At 44.7% G+C, this 16,188-nt stretch overlaps 1 protein-coding gene across 7 annotated transcripts in view; it reads right to left on the bottom strand.

The window, feature by feature from the left end:
• The window catches only part of SCN8A (sodium voltage-gated channel alpha subunit 8), a 197,048-nt gene that overhangs the window by 22,216 nt on the left and 158,644 nt on the right, over window positions 1–16,188 (bottom strand). For 5 of the 7 annotated variants that reach the window (XM_027542915.1, XM_027542916.1, XM_027542918.1 and 2 more), the window contains exons 15-21: window positions 13,662–13,835; window positions 11,413–11,769; window positions 8,104–8,574; window positions 7,261–7,378; window positions 6,600–6,754; window positions 5,646–5,819; window positions 363–485 (exon numbers count right to left, since the gene is read on the bottom strand). In XM_027542915.1, coding sequence (XP_027398716.1) covers window positions 363–485; window positions 5,646–5,819; window positions 6,600–6,754; window positions 7,261–7,378; window positions 8,104–8,574; window positions 11,413–11,769; window positions 13,662–13,835 — 1,572 coding nt within the window. The remainder of the gene's footprint in view (window positions 1–362; window positions 486–5,645; window positions 5,820–6,599; window positions 6,755–7,260; window positions 7,379–8,103; window positions 8,575–11,412; window positions 11,770–13,661; window positions 13,836–16,188) is intronic. The other 2 variants (XM_027542920.1, XM_027542919.1) reach the window with 1 other exon arrangement.

Raw genomic sequence — 16,188 nt, 5'->3', positions numbered from 1 at the left:
TTCAGTGAGTCTGTGGGTGACAATTCCCCTTCTTTGCACCTGGTGATTCTCCCTATTAAATCAACAGCCCAGAAAGCCGCCCCAAGTGCTACAGGTAAGCCAGGCCAAATGAGAATAGCCAATGTTAACATGGTCTGCGATGGCATGTTGTTGGGGGTGGGGCCAGTATTAATATGATGAGGCAGCTTAATGTGAGTCCCCTTCGCACAGGGCAGGTGCGGGGGAGAGAGAGTGGAGGATCAAGACAGCAGCTGCATCACAGAATTCGTGTTTGAATGATCTTCCCACCGTGTGATCAGTTCTAGCATGCTTCAACAGTTTCCACTGGCATGCAGAAGGATCAGCTGCTCTTAGTATCTTACCCTCATCCCTTCAAATCGTGATAAGGCTCTTAAGGGTCTCAAAGCTCTTAGGGTCCTAAGGGACTTTATGGCACCTAGTTCCGAGTAGCCCAGGGCATTAGCTATAAGGCTGACTAAAGAGACCTACACGGAAACAGAAGAGAAAAACAAAAACAAAACAAAGGAAACAAAAGATAAAACAGCAACAACAACAAAAAAGAAACAGAGGATCCAGAGTGTTAGAATAAAACCCCTAGCCCTGATTACACAGACTGGGCCCCGCCCCCCCCGGAAGAGGAAGTGCGTTACACCAGCTGCCTACTTCAACTTGGACTCAAACGACCTGGAAGGAAAGGTGGTTGAGGCAGAAGAAAAAAACACAAAGGGAAGAGAACGTCGAGAGAGGGCAGAAGAACAAACATACAAACTGGCAAAGGGAAGAGGCTGACGGGATAGGGGGAATGAGGAAGTTCCATTGGAAGGAGAGGAGCCTGAACAGATGACAAAAACCTTACCCTCGCCCTTTACAGTCTCTGCAGGTCCCAGAAGTTCCCATTAAATTAAGCCAGACAAATTTAATGGTACCTATGGAAAAGAATACAGATAAATACACACACTCCGCACAGGCTGCCCCCGCCTCAGCTCATTCACCACGGACTTCCAACAAGGACAAGCTCTCTGACTCCTGGTTGACAAGAAACCATTTGTTTGAGAACTGGATCAGTTACTACATCAACAAGGAAACGGATTCAATGAGTACCATAGTAGGCTTTGCAGTTCCCAACAAGAAAAGGACCAAATGAAGAAACTTCTTGACAGAACTTTGGCTCCATGGGAACTCAAGTGACTCTCTCACTTTTAACTGCAACAATCCTTCCATCTTTTTAACTAGAATCACAGCTCTTTCATGGTCATGAGAACTTGGGTAGGTCTGGACAACTGAATCCATATTTTCCCTTATAATTCCCATACTTTCTCTCCACAAAGCCCCAGAAGAACTGGCCTCAGGTCTAACCTTTCTAGGAAAATCTTCTCTTATTCTTATCATCAGGATAATGGCTGGAAGCCTTCTTGGATGAATTTTTTATTTACAGATAAGGAAACTGAGACCCACACACAAGAATTTGCCCAGTATCAACACTGGGAGTTCTGCAGCCAGGATTAAAGGCCCAAACTCCTGATTCCCAGGCAGAACTCTTTCTTCCACAGACAGGCCAACACCCCCACTGGCTGGGTGACAAAAACCCCAATAAAGGATTATGGTATCTGCACAATTTGGAGCTGCGTATATTGCCACACTGGGGAGAAGTAGTCTGGTGTCTAGGCCTGGAGTCACAGTCAAATGCTTTCCTGCTTTTACAGAGGCAAACCCACCTTATTCTACCAGAGCTCGCAGAGTGGCTATCCCACAGATCCCTTAACTACACGGAGGGCTGCCTGGGCCTAACCTGAGAGACACAGAGCTCTTCAGGGGGAAGACGACCGGAAATATCTTTAGTTAGACTGTTTGGGCTCTGGGTTTCTTAGAGAAGTATTTCCCTTATACTGCACCACAAGTCTGGGATAGGTTAAGATGCTCTCATCAACAATTCTTAAATTCCCTGTACTGGGAAGTAATGATTATAGGTTGGCTTAGCCTAAACTGATGATATTTTAAAGCAAATTTAGAGTCAAAAAAAGAGAAACAATCCACAATTTGGTTCTTGGTTACATTTGATGCTTTTAAACTCTAGCTGAGGGAATTACTTCTCAAGATTCTGTATCTCTGAACTGTACAAAAAGTTTTTTCTTTTTAAAAACAAAGATATTTATAATTAAGCAGCAGGCTGGCAGGGGTAGAAGTAGCAGGTCAATGGCCTAGTGAGGGTCAGGGATGAGTAGGCTCAGAGGTTTCAGAGTTTAAAGCAGTGTGAACCTTTGGCTATGCCTGTCCTAATAATCCATGAATGGAGACCTCTTCCCTGGAGGCCCAGGCAGTAGCCAAAGCAAGTCTGGAATGAACTGCTGCCCTATTCGGCTACTCAGGTTCTTTGAAGGGTAGATGGCTCAGAGTGTAATTTCTGTGCAAAACAACAGCCTCAAAAGCTTTATCTAGAACACAGCAGTACCAGCCAATCATTTTCCCTCCATCCATCATTGACAGTAAGAATCCACATGGAGTTGTCTTTTGTCTACGACTGCCAGGCGCGTCCAACTCTCAACCCTGAAGCATCTAACACTGTCTCATATTCTTAAGTGAGACCTGAATGGGTACATCTGAAGGTAAGCTACTTTAACCAAATACTCGAGGTCAAAATACCCAAATCAATTCTGCATAACTATGCCAGGTAAAGATTACAGAAAACTAAGCTTCATATAAGGCTTTTTTCTGATGATAAATAGGCCCAAAGTGGGGAAAAGGGTGGAGGAGGTATAGATGCCAATTCAGAGGCTGGCTGTAAATGCTGCTGAGATGGTCTGCTATTCAACTGACCAATCTAACCAAGATCTCCTCCCAAAACAGCATCGGCAAGCGTCCTATCTGAGTCGTTAGTGGTAATTTTATAATCTGCTGAGTCTCCATGTTAAACACTCACTGGACATAATCAGAACATTGCTTAAAAGAATTAAGGAAAGAATAAAACCTGAAAAAGAAAAGGAACTGAGGGCAAGTAAAAATCCAGGCTATCTGTGGCTGCAGGCATAGAAGAAAAGGGAGACACTGCATGACTTTTTTAAAATGACATGAACATTTCCAAATGCAGAGTGTTTTCAGTAGTGAATTCAGGATGAGGTGAATCGTCTCTGCAAGTTCCCATCCCTGGAACAGATATGCTGGCTAATCTCTGGATCTGCTGGGGGTAAATTTCCCTGGGAAAAGATGATGAAATTCTCTTCCAGGACACAATCTCCAGGGCAGCCAAGGACCTGGGCAGAAGAAAATGTTGTCTCCGGGAACTCACGTGGCTTATAAACAAAGAAAGTTAATCTTGGAAGTTGTCTAGATCATCTCCATGATTCTAAAAAGTACTCTTAGAGGCTCCAAGAGGCAATGAGGAAGACTGAAAATCCATTAGAGGAACAAACAAGGTGATGGATAACAGGTTCCGGCATCGAGTCACTGGTGGATGAGACGGGAGGGAAGAGAGTCTCTCAGGGAGGCTGCTAAATGAGGGCCGAAAATTCACACCTGCTGGATGTTCTAAACACCAAAGGGCCCAGACTTTTTATGTAAAAGGACAGCAAAGCCTCTGATGGTTCCAGCTGTCCAGGTGTCAGTCTAAGCCTTATTCTCCACCCATAACTCGCACAGTGCAGCCAGGGCACAGACTGGAGCTACCACCCCTGCCCCGACTCTGGCATACTCTGCTTCCCCACACCTGGCAGGAGGTTTTGTGCTGTGGGTGTTGAATAAACATTTGATACATGAAGAATAAAGGCACTGCTCTGTCTGAGAGAAAACTGAGCGAGACCTGTTCCCAGAATGCTGGATTTCCACAAGCCTGGAATGAGACAAGAGTGGCCTGGACAGCTAAGGTGAGCTTCCCAAGGGCCAGGGCCATCCCTCCCTGTCCCCTGTGACTCCCTATGGCTCCTGGGACAATTCTACACGGAGAATGGTATTTTGTTGATTTCTGTTTATTAGTTACGGGTCCAGAAGTGTTTCAGGAGCCAGAGTCAGGTCTCATGGCAATGGAAGAATCCAGCAACTCCCCAAAGTTAGGGGGATTTAAGGATTATTGTCAGCGGGCTCCATGTCTTTCTCATGTCTTTTGCTTCCCTGTCACTTAGTATAAAGAGTGCTGAAAGTATTTGCTAAATACATAGAGACCTGCAGAATGGTTACTTCTTCTATAATAGCAGCGGAATGTGGGGTACTTGATTGCCCACCCAGAGGGAAGAGGAGGGGAGTGGCACAGGTTAGGGTGAACAGGAGGCAGGTCAAGGTGGGGAAGGTCTGTGCTGAATCGCAGCTTCCCTAGGGCTGCTGGAAGTGTGGGAGTGGATGTAACCATCTTGAGTTTCTGGAACATCTAGAAGACAAGGGGCCCCTAGGTCTCCCGCGAGACCTTCCACTGTCCTGTAGGAAGAAAACTGGCCTGTGTCACCTCAGGTCTCTGGGTTTAATCCCAAACCCATTCCTCACCTCCTAGAACTCATGCTTCCCATCTGTGGGAGGAGGCAGAGGCCCTTCCGTCACAAGGGGCTGCCACCTCTGGCTAGAGGCGCTCATGCCGGCCACCCTGGGGCAAGACCTCCCTCTTCACTCTAAGGGCAGTGACCTCCTCACCCCACTGGAGCACAGTGACAGCTCTCGGAAGGAGTAGAGGATGCTGTGTTGGGAAAGGAGTGCATTAACCCAGCAGAGATCACCCTGGTGCGGAGTGCCTGGTGCCTCTGACTTCTGTGCTGCTTCGTGCCAGCCCAGAGGGGCTCCGTAGGCAGTTCACCAATGAAACCTATTTTAAAAGGACCAACCCAGCCGCCAAACACTCCCCTTCTCCACCCTCAGAAGGAAGTGAAGCCACCTTTGTCCCTGCTCCTGAAATTCCCATTCGTTCTCATTCAAATGCTGATTTGACTAGAAGAAAAAAGCTTCAGTGATCAGACAGAATAAGAAGCACTCATCATAGTTAGAAAGCCCAATAAGGAACAGTTCCTGGTGGAGTGAGAAATAGTTATAGGTGACGTGGCTTCAGCCTGAAAAATAACACAGCAGGTAAAGACCACTGAGCCATGGAGATGGTCTTGAAACCTGGAGAAAAAAAGGATTTTTTAAGTTTGATCACCACTGTGGAAATAGCCATGTGTGGGAAGGAGTGGGAGTCGGGGGAGGGTTTCTTTTGGGTTCTTTCCTCTCCTTGGCAGATTTGTTCGGATGAGTCTGGTATGAAGACTTGAGATGGATGGGAGTGTACCTGGGCATGGTCAGCAGGAGAGTCTACTTAGATCCCACCCAGCCCGCCCCGTCCTCTCAGCCCTCTCCTGGCAGCAGCAGGACAACACTGCTGGTCTGGGGCCAGAACCTTCCTGTTCCCAGTCTAATAACAAAGCTTGGACACCAGTGATTCCTCTTCCCATTCCTAATCTCAGAAACTTCTAGGTGAAACCACTAATGAACTGGTGACTTAGGCCCTGGAGCAAATGCGGGGACTTCAGCGTCGCTTCCCAAGTCACCACCTGAGTGCTCCGAAGGGAACTTTACCCAAACCTCCTATTGGCCTACCCACTGGGCCCCAGGCAACACTAGCCAGTAGAGGAAGGACAGTCCCTGTCTTTGTTTTCCTGCTGGCAGCGGAGGGAAGGAGAAAGCAGGACACGTACAGCCACGATGAGGAAGTCCAGCCAGCACCAGGCATTGGTGAAGAACTTGACGAAGCCGTAGGCTGTCCACTTGAGCAACATCTCCAGGATGAAGATGTAGGTGAAGACTTTATCAGCATACTCCAGGATGGTACGGATGGTCTTCCTCTGCTCGATGTAGATGTCCTCGAAGGCCTGGAAGAGAGGCAGCAGCTGCCTATAGCGCCTACAGGGAAATGAGCAACACGGAAGTACCACCCCCACCCCCGCAACCCCCCGCAGCCTTCCCACCTGTGCTGGCGGGTCATCAGCTCCCCGTCTCCCTTCACTGTCCCTTGCTACACATGGCTTTTCTTTGTAAAAAACTTTTCTTGAGATATAATTTTCATACCTCATAATTCAGCTACTTAAAGTTTACAGCGCAATAGCTATTAATGCATTCAGAGTCATATATTCATCACCTCAGTCGAATTTAGAATATTTTCATTACCCTCCAAAGAAACCCCACACCCTCCAGCTGTCACCCTCTAGTCTCCCGATCTCCTCCTAGTCCTGGCAACCACCAATCTGCTTTCTGTCTCCAGAGACCAGCTCCTTCTGGACATTTTGTATAAACTGAATCATATAACATGTGGTCCTTTGTGAATCAGGGGTTTAGGGAAGTAAGGGAAGTTGCTTTGGATGAGGCAAGCTAAGCAGTGAAGATACTTGGTCATTCGTATTCTTATCCTGATGAAAAGGGGGCCTTGGGCTCAAGAGGGATCGTGCTGAGGTCTAGGATGAAGATACAGACAAATGTGAATTCTAATCCCCAGGACTCAAAACACCAGCCCGAAGCACTGGAGTAGATCGTTACTCTTGGTCTACAGCCAGGCTGTGTTGTTTGAGAAACTGGGCTCAGGCCACCCAGTTTTTCCTGCTGGTCCCTATACCCCTGCCCAGTCAATCCCCCAGCAGATTCTCCCCAGACCTCACCAGGGCACCACTGCTGAGTAGAATCATGAAGATGATGAAGGTCTCGAACCAGTTGTGCTCCACGATGAGGAAGCAGGTTTTCCGCAGGATCCACCAAGACTTGCCCAGTCCCTCCTCAATGTTGACCTGGCAGCACTTAAATCTCTGGACACAACCTGGCACCGGCGGGAGAGGCAGATCAGACTGTGGGACGTGCCCCGCCCAGAGCGCCCGGGCCCCCCAGGTGCTGCCCCACCACACAGCACGACGGGAGTTCAGCGGCTGACTCAGAATCTTTGACTCAGAAGTGGAGAGGGTGGTGGGGCTGAAGCTATGCTGCCAGGCAGCCAGGGCAAGGCCCTCTGGTGATGGGAAGATATCCTATAAAGAAGCAGTGAGCGGGAGGAGAAGAGGGTAGTCAGGAGGCAGACACAGTGGAAGTCTTGGGGCTGATGTTGAGAAAAATGGACAAAGAAAAGTTTGAGAATAAAAACTTGTTACAGCTGAGCATCCAATGGGGAAAATGGTATCAGCCTCCCTGAAACTGATGAGGCAGGGAACAAAGTTCCTGCAGATACCCACAAAGCCCCCTTCTCCCCGGCCAACCACGGACCCTAGCATAAACGTTGTCTGCAAGCCATGCAAGTGCTACATGCCATCCGCTCTCCTGGCCCCCTTTCACCTTCCGTGAAGCAGGCATCTGGATCCAAGTACTCCTCAGGCTGCTCCACAGGGACTTCTTCTACTTCTGGTTTGATGTCAATGGTGCTTCCTTCAGAGGAGCTGGTGTCGTCCAGTTTCTAGATACATAAGGAGAAAGGAGAGAAGCATTGCTATAGCAGCACGTCTGCTCTATGCTGACTACACTGCCTTTGGTACTGATGACGCAGCAGCTACAATTCAGGCTAGAAACTCATCATCATGCAATTCACCATGGGCTGACAATTATCACAGGGCCTGCAGAACCTGTCAGGAGGGCGTACAACATCATAGCCTGCTCGCAGATGACGGGGGTCCACCCTAAGTAGAAGGTGCCTATAGCTGGTCTCAGTGGTACAGCTCAGACAGATTGATGGCAGGGAAGTACTCGAGGGTTTCCTCCAGCCCCTGATCCAGATGACTCAGAAGCAAGAGGGACCATCTCAGGAATCTAGCTCGTCTGGGGGTGGGTAGAATTGGTTCTCAAAGTTGAAAGTAAAGTGAAAGTCCCTCAGTTTTGTCCAACTCTTTGTGTCCCCATGGACTGTAGCCTGCCAGGCTCCTCTGTCCACAGAATTCTCCAGGCCAGAATACTGGAGTGGGTGGCCATTCCCTTCTCCAGGGGATCTTCCTAACCCAGGGATTGAATCCAGTTCTCCTGCACTGCAGGCGGATTCTTTACTGAGTCGTCAGGGAAGCCCAAAAGTTCGAAGTTGAGAGTTGGCTATTCCAAAATCTCTCTGCCAGGCCCATGGCTGGACCAGTCCCAAGGCTGATCATTTGTTCCTACACAGGATCAAGACAGGTTTCTCGGCTGGGACCTTACATCTTTGCTGCCTTCAGGATCCGACTCGCTGCTGACATCCTCGGTGTTTAGGTTCTCAAAATCGGACTCGCCGACGGCGATGGGCACTCGCACAGTCAGGTTGGGATTGTTGATGAAGGACATGTGGTCCTCGTCGATGATGTACTTCTCCACGCTGCTGCCGATGCCGCTGGTGGTGCCATTGCCATTCTTCTGGAAGTCACCGTTCCGGTGGATGTCGGCGCCGGTGTGGTTGGCGATGCAGTTGGCTTTCTTCTCGTACAGCTCGTCCAGAGGTTTCACTTCGTCGGCCTCGCGCTGCTTGAAATGGGCCTGCATGAAGGCGTGCACTTTCAGTTTGATCCACGCCACGCCCTTCTTGATCCGGATCACGGAGATTTGCAGGTTGTTCATTTCTCCATCATCGTCTGTGGCTGCCAGGTTGTCAGCACTGAAGGAGCTCAGAAGCAAGGCCAGAAACAGGTTCAGTACCTGCACCAGGAGCATTAGGAAAATGGCGAGTGAATGGAGAATGGTGTTGGGTACAGTTATCCACTCAACTAGGGCTGTAAACTGCAAGCTCACAGGCTTACGTAAAAGACTCCAGAGTTTCTACTGTGTTCTGTTTGACTCACGTAGTGTTTTAAGTGCTCGTGTCACTATGTGGACATTTTGTTTGGTTTTGGTTGTAATACAAGGAGTTTAGTACTCCTTTTTTTGATTCTTTTATAGTGCTATTCACATATATATGTACTTCAAAACATATTGCTTTTCTTATAATCAGAACAAGCAAAGGTTGTACCCATTTTGGGAGAAAATTCTCCAAAAATACAAACAAATACAAAAATACAAAAAATACAAAGAGGTGGGCATGGATTATTGAGAAGGATCAAAGAATGCCTAGACGCCACGTGTTCTTCAGCAGCAGGTGTCCTGGAGGACCCAGGTTAGAAAAAAACTAGGCTTGGAGAACCAGACTTTCATGTAACAAATCTCGAAGGTGGAACTGAAATATATTCCATGTTATCCTATTTTAAGAATTGATTTTCTTTGTTTTCCTAACATTTATCAGAATTAAGTAGCTCTAGCAAGAGGGTGATGGTGACTTTGGGGTTCTATATCTAAGTGTCAGGCCATTAGAAACAAGTTCATTTATTTTTCTTTTCTTAACCACACTGGGCATTAAGATTAATTTATTTTTATTAAGACTTACTTTTGAAAAGTGGGAGAGATGTTCACTTCTTGATTTACACTTGGCCCTTACTTTGTCATACTTCTGAAGAAGAGTAAGGCTTACATTTTAGGTGGAAATAATCATATGTACAAGGTGGGGGAAACAGAAACAATATATGAACTCTACGTATCTGGGTTACCTTGGCCATTTGCAGCATTACAGAGGAATACAGTCAGTTAAGTGGGGGTCAGCTGATGAGGGCTTTGAAGGCCAGGCTGAAATATTTGAATGTTAATTGGATCCACTATTGGTCCTTGAGTAAAGGAGTCACAGATGATGACAGAGACTTGAGAAAGTCATTCCTACTAGGTACACATGTGGTAGGCTGGGAGGAGGGGTTGGGAGTTAGGAAGCTGTTCCTTGCATGAGTTGATAAGGGTCTGGATCAGGCTATAGGAACCTCAAACCTCAGCAAGCAGAAGAATCTCCTGGAGTGGGATGCTTGTTAAAAACGAGCATCTCCTTGGTCTCACCAGAAAGATTCTGATTCAGTAGATCTGGTGTAGGTCCTGGGACTTGGCCTTTTTTAATGAGTGAAACTCAAGGTGACTGTAACGAAGATGGTCTTCCTTGGACTTTTAGAAATACCAGATGGGTTGTAGAAATGGAAAGGAAGGGGCAGATCTCAGAAATACTGCAAAGAAAGATGCATATATAGAAATGCTAAGAAGAAAGATATGAGAGACATCAGATATTTACCTGGAATGGAGAGAAAAGTCAGAAGAGACTGACAGATTCCCAGAGATGACACGGGCAGAAGGACTGAGCCAAGGGGGAACTGGGAACAGTGTCATCACAGGCAGAAATAATAGTGGATTTTGTCATGTGCTCAGGTGTCTGTAGCCAGTCATGGGAAGATGTCCCTGAGACTACCGAGGACAGGAGACTAGAGCAATGGGAGGTCAGGGCTGGTGATGTTGACTCTACAATGGATAGGAGTTGCAGGCAGCAGCTGTCTTCACTGAAGGAGTGGGAAGACTGGAGGGATCAGGACTGAGGGGAGATGGCTGGGAATGGAGAATGGGAGTGACTAAGAAACATTACATTGCCTGTTTTTATAGGTCCAATGAAAGACTAGGGTGGGCAAGGCTGGTTCAGAGGTTGATGAGTCGGAATGCCCTACTGGCATATGCTTCTCTATGGCAGAAAAAGGAAGAAAACCACTCTCGGTGAGCTTATAAGGGGTCATCTGAGTGTGTCTTCTTCCAACCCTCCTTCTTGTACACTTGCAGGCGGGCTCTGGCCTGATTTGAAAGATGAGTGCTTCTCAAACTATAATGTGTATGTGGATCACCTGGGAATCATGTTAAAAATGCAGATACTAAAAAAAAAAAAAAAATTGCAGATACTGATTGTGGGGAGTGGCCTAGGATTCTGACTCTCTAGTACACCCTTGAACGTTCTCACTGCTGCTAGTTCTCGGATGACACTTTGAGAAACAAGGTGTTAATTTCTGTTGGTGAACATTCTATTTCCAGAGGCAAGTGACAGCAGGTGGACAGAGTGAAGTAAGGAAGTGATTTGAAATTTATAAACATCAGATAAAATCCTAGGATGGCTTAGATCCATGGTTCTCAAAGAAGGGCAATTTTGCCCCCTGAGGACAGTCGGTAATGTCTGGAGACATCTTTGGTTTTTACAACTTGGGCTGGGGGTCACTACTGGCCAGTAAAGAGCAGATGCCAGGGATACTGCAAACACCTTACAATACACAGGACAGTTCCACAACAAACAATTATCCAGCCCAAAAGATCAGGCTGAGAAGTTCTGAGGTTTTTTTAATAGTAGAAAGACCACAGACTTTGAAGTCAAGGATCTAATACAAGCCCTGACGTTTATTAGCTGCGGGACTTTGGAAAAGTGCCTTAACTGCTGAATTTTGTTTCCACAGTTATGAAAAGGTTGACAGGTTGTGAGGCTCATGACCCACTAGGCCTCTGAAAACAGCAGTCTCTTTTCCTTTGTACCTTAGGGTTCTTGGGCCAAGAAAGAATAAAGACCAACAGAGACATGGAAGGACTAAGTAGACTGGGCTTCTGGGTCAAGGGTCAAATGCTCAGAGCACAGAACAAAAAGATGTACAAGTTAGTACTAACCACCAAGTTGCCAATAACCATGACCATCATGAAGACAATGAGGCACATTGCCTGGCCAGCCACCTCCATGCAGTCCCACATGGTCTCGATCCATTCCCCGCACAACACTCGAAAGACAATGAGGAAAGAATGGAAAAAGTCATGCATGTGCCAGCGAGGGAGTTCACAGTCCTGGTTGATCTTGCAGACACATTCTTTGTAGCTCTTTCCAAAGAGCTGCATCCCCACCACAGCAAAGATGAAGACAATAATGGCCAGCACAAGGGTCAGGTTGCCCAGGGCACCCACTGAATTTCCAATAATCTTGATCAGCATGTTCAGGGTGGGCCAGGATTTGGCCAATTTGAAGACTCGGAGCTACGGAAAAGAAACCCAAACAAAACCCAAATGAAATTCAATTAATTTATTCTTATCACATGGCTACAATAAAAACATACAAAATTAGTAAGATCATTACATTTACTGAGCACCCTTGGGAAATTCTCAGGGTTTTCTAACAGTATCTTAAAACTGAGAGAAACTGAGGAACAGATAAAGGAAAACTAATTAACTGCAAAATAAGTGAAAGACTTAGAACTAAGAACCAAGAATACTGCTTCTAGTCCCTAAATTAGTCTCTAGGTCAATCCACCTTTTAAAAATCCATACATGAACATATCCTTTTCCTACTGATTTTCCCTTGACTTCTCAGCAGTCATATTAAGGAAAATGTGATTTGTAGTGAACCGAAAGATCAGCTTGGTAAGGACAGTGAGAATAAATCATCTGTCTCTTTAAAAAAGCAAGCATTTAAAAATTCCACATATCTCTCTTTTTGCCTGCCAATAAATAGGTAATGGTTGATATGAAACTTTGTGACATGCTTAGACTAACTGGGAGGAAAAGCAGTTTCGAAGGGGCAGTTCTAATATAGCAAAAGCCTTATGAAAAGGGACTACACTGATATTAATTCAGAGGGCAGAACTTTTGGTATCTGTTAATCAGAAAATTTCTGTATTCTGTGATGAATGATTATAAGGTCTTGGCTAGCCAGCTGAGAATTATAATAAAGCCCATGAACAGAGATCACCATCGTATGTCTTAAGTTAATAACTACACATGTAGTAGTATGTGTAACAGGATGTTAACAGGAATTCTCGTAGAAGGCAACCATGCTGATTTGGACATTTTTTTTCCCCTACTGAAAATCTGAGTTTTGTCTGAGAGTTCAAGATTTACCAGGTGATGCTCTGTACGTAATCTGGGTCTCTCACAGTTTTCCACCATTCTGACTGGCTGTTAATTTATTCAGAGTATTAGTGATAATGCTTCTATCACTTAATTCTTCATATCTTCTAAATAACAAGAACTACTCTCAAAAAGTCTACTGTTGGCTGGATCCTAACCAAAGACCAGTAAGCAGAGGTTCCAGAAATGTGACAGATGTTATTTGTGACTTGGATGGAATGAGATTTCTGTTTTATAAACAGTTTCATTCTAATCCAATTCTCTTTCTTAGATAAACTGAATATCCTTAAATCCTTTCAGTTGTCAGTGCTTAGGTATTTTCCCAATAAGAGAAACAAATCTAAGCCATCTCTGATGCTCTGTCTGACTGGGATACCCTCAAGGTAACTCAGCTTCTCAAGGGACTCAATCAGGACATCACTCATGCCTATGCTTCATAGGAAGCTATTCTGAGGATATTGTTAACTATTAATACATTCAGAGGCATTTTAGTAATTTGAACACTAATTTCTTCAAATACATTAAAAAAATCCTTCTTAGCTAAAGATCTGTGTTCAACAACTAATTTCAATATAACTTAAAAAAACATTATTTTATTCTCATTTTCTGGAAGGGGTCACCATGATAGAAGAAATGAGCCATCTTTGGAAAAGGGAGAAATATTTGCCATTTCAGGGAGATGTTCAGATAAAGAAATGGGCTCACGAGCAAATTCAAATCAGACCTCAGAATAGCTCTTGTGAATCCTTCTTCATCTTTTAGATTAACCATTATTTTCTGAGGAACTTCATAAAATTGATTTATGTTTGTTGACTGATTAAAAAAAACCTACTTTCTAGATTAGGTAACCAGCAGAAAAGTTTTTCAATATTTTAGTTGATAAACCAATAAACAGTCAACTGAAACTGGGAGCAGGATACAGCTAAGAATTTTGTAAAATCATCAGATTAACTTATACAAAATTCTTCCTACTAGCTACAAGACAGGAAATGTAAAAAAGAAATTGGAGAAATATGGAATACCAATCGGAAAGATCGCAGCACCGAAAGCCCCTCCACGTCTGCTAGACTCAGTTCCATTAAACTGAGGGAGACAATAAATCCATCAAAAATGTTCCAACCTTCTTGGAAATAATAGTAGGGATCCATAGCTATGAGCTTCAGGAACATTTCCGCTGTGAAAATTCCAGTGAAAACCTAAAGAGGGGGAAGGCAGGGGTAAGAAAGAGAAATAATAGAAAGAAAACACCTCTATCATTATCTTTGAATATGGCAAGTCCAAGAAGCCACAAGCATCAGCCTTCACTAAATTCTGCTTCTGAGGACATCAATACCTGGATGTCCCCTAACAACTCTACCTGATGCAGGAAAGTCTTATTTTCCTCTTGAATGAAGAGGAAATGTTCCCATCTGTGTTGCTGGAACTACCCAATTCATATTGTTCAAGAGGACAGTTAAAAAATTATTCTAAGCAATCAGGAATATCACACAAGTGATTCGTAAAGGGTCAGCAGTCATTTGAATGTGTATGCCACATTTGGGATACTGACCAAAAAAAAACCACTCATTGTGTTCTAATTATATTAGAAAAATACAGCATTCTTCCTGATTTAACATTATGTGTCTCCTTGACTGTAGACATATACTACAGAGCTTCTTTTAAATGGTAAAAGCAACAGAAGAACATTGCTTAAAGTGTGCAAAATATTAGAGAAATAGTCTCACTGCCTTGCATACAATTATTTTAATGTACTCCTTTTTTTTCAAATGCATAAAAATATTTTGTCAGAGTTTAAAACCACAGACTACATAATATCTTGGCTTTTCACTTATCTTGATTTATCATGACTCATTTCACTTGACACACTTTTTTCACTATCATGACCCATTCATGTTGCAACACAGTCTTCCTAGCTCCCACTTTCATTGCTTGTATAATATTCTATTGGTTAAACACATCCTCAAAGAATTTTCTCATTGTTGGAGACTCTGTTGGTGCTTCCTTCGGATTTTTTCAATGTGATAATCAAGGATGTAATCATTGTTCTAGATTTGGAGCTTACTGGGTACGAGAATGATTTCTCCTCTCTGCTGCCTGACTCACTCCCACCTTTCTGCCTTTCAGAGCAGCGTGTGTGTCCCCAGTGCCTTCTGTATCCTGAGGGCCTTGGTAGCATAACATGTAGGCAGAAAGCAAAATCCCATGACCACCAGTTTTGACAAGATCAATACTCTCATTCTAGGCTAACCACGTAATATCTATTACTGAATAACCTGTTTTTAGAGGAGAGGACTTTATATGCATCAGATTTAAAATTCATAATAAGTTAATAATTGTAACCACGTGGCTACCAAGTTTACATATGAAGGGGCTTGAGAAAATCTTCAGAGATATGGTCTGAGGTCAGAATTTAAAATAGTGAAAAATACTTAGATTATACTTGTGGTTTGGAAATACACTGAATTAATGTACACCAAAAACAAAACAGAATGACTTGATGAAAATAAAACAAAATGGATAAGTGGTTTGGAAACTTTTGGTTTCCATATACATTTCTAAGCTTTCCCTATCCTGGGTCGGAAAGATCTGCTAGAGAAGGGACAGGCTAGCCACTCCAGTATTCTTGGGCTCCCCTTATGGCTCAGCTGGTAAAAAATCCACCTGCAATGCGGGAGACTTGGGTTCGATCCCTGGGTTGGGAAGATCTCCTGCAGAAGGGAAAGGCTACACACTCCAGTATTTTGGCCTAGAGAATTCCATGGACTGTACAGTCCATGGGGTGGCAAAGAGTCAGACATGACTGAGTGACTTTCACTTCCCAGGTGGCTCAGTGGTAAAGAACCTGCCCGTCAATGCAAGAGACGCAGGTTTGATCCCTGGGTTGCGAAAATCCCCTGGAGAAGAAAATGGCAACCCATTCTAGTACTCTTGCCTGGAGAATCCCATGGACAGAGGAGCCTGGTGGGCTACAGTCCACAGGGTTGCAAAGAGTTGAACGCAGTTGAATGACTGAGCACACTCGCATGCACTTTTTTAAACTGGCTTGCATCGGCTCTGACAGCCACACCAAGCTGCCCTCCTGCACAGATGCCCTGCTTGGGCCCTGGCACCTGACACCAAACCCCCCTCCATGTGGATGGGGCTTTCGAACCGGATCTTTTGAGGGGAAGGAGTATGGAAGGAAGTGCAAAAGGTTCACCTGACACCTAAGTTTAATTTCTGAGATTCTGACCAAAAAAGGAAAAACAAGTTGTTTTTTCCTCCTTCACCAAATACACGTGAATGTTATGGTTTCTTAACTGCAGCTTAAACTTAAGTTTTCAGCTGAAAGGAATCCTTTTCATATTGTCATTTTTCTTTCTCTGTGTCCCTGTAGTCTCTTATGTATACCTCTTTTTAAAGGGAGAGAGGACTCCATGCCCCTTGAAAGGGTCTTAGGGACCCCAGGGATCCCTGGCTATATCGATAGCAGCTACACTAGAACATAAATTCTGAGGTGAATATTGGATGACATTCACAAAAGTGACGTTTATATACAGTTGTTGATGG

Source organism: Bos indicus x Bos taurus, chromosome 5 (genome assembly GCF_003369695.1).
Source record: "Bos indicus x Bos taurus breed Angus x Brahman F1 hybrid chromosome 5, Bos_hybrid_MaternalHap_v2.0, whole genome shotgun sequence".
Taxonomy (NCBI): domain Eukaryota; kingdom Metazoa; phylum Chordata; class Mammalia; order Artiodactyla; family Bovidae; genus Bos; species Bos indicus x Bos taurus.
Note: the sequence above shows the minus strand (reverse complement) of the source record. Positions and strands in the feature narration are given on the sequence as shown.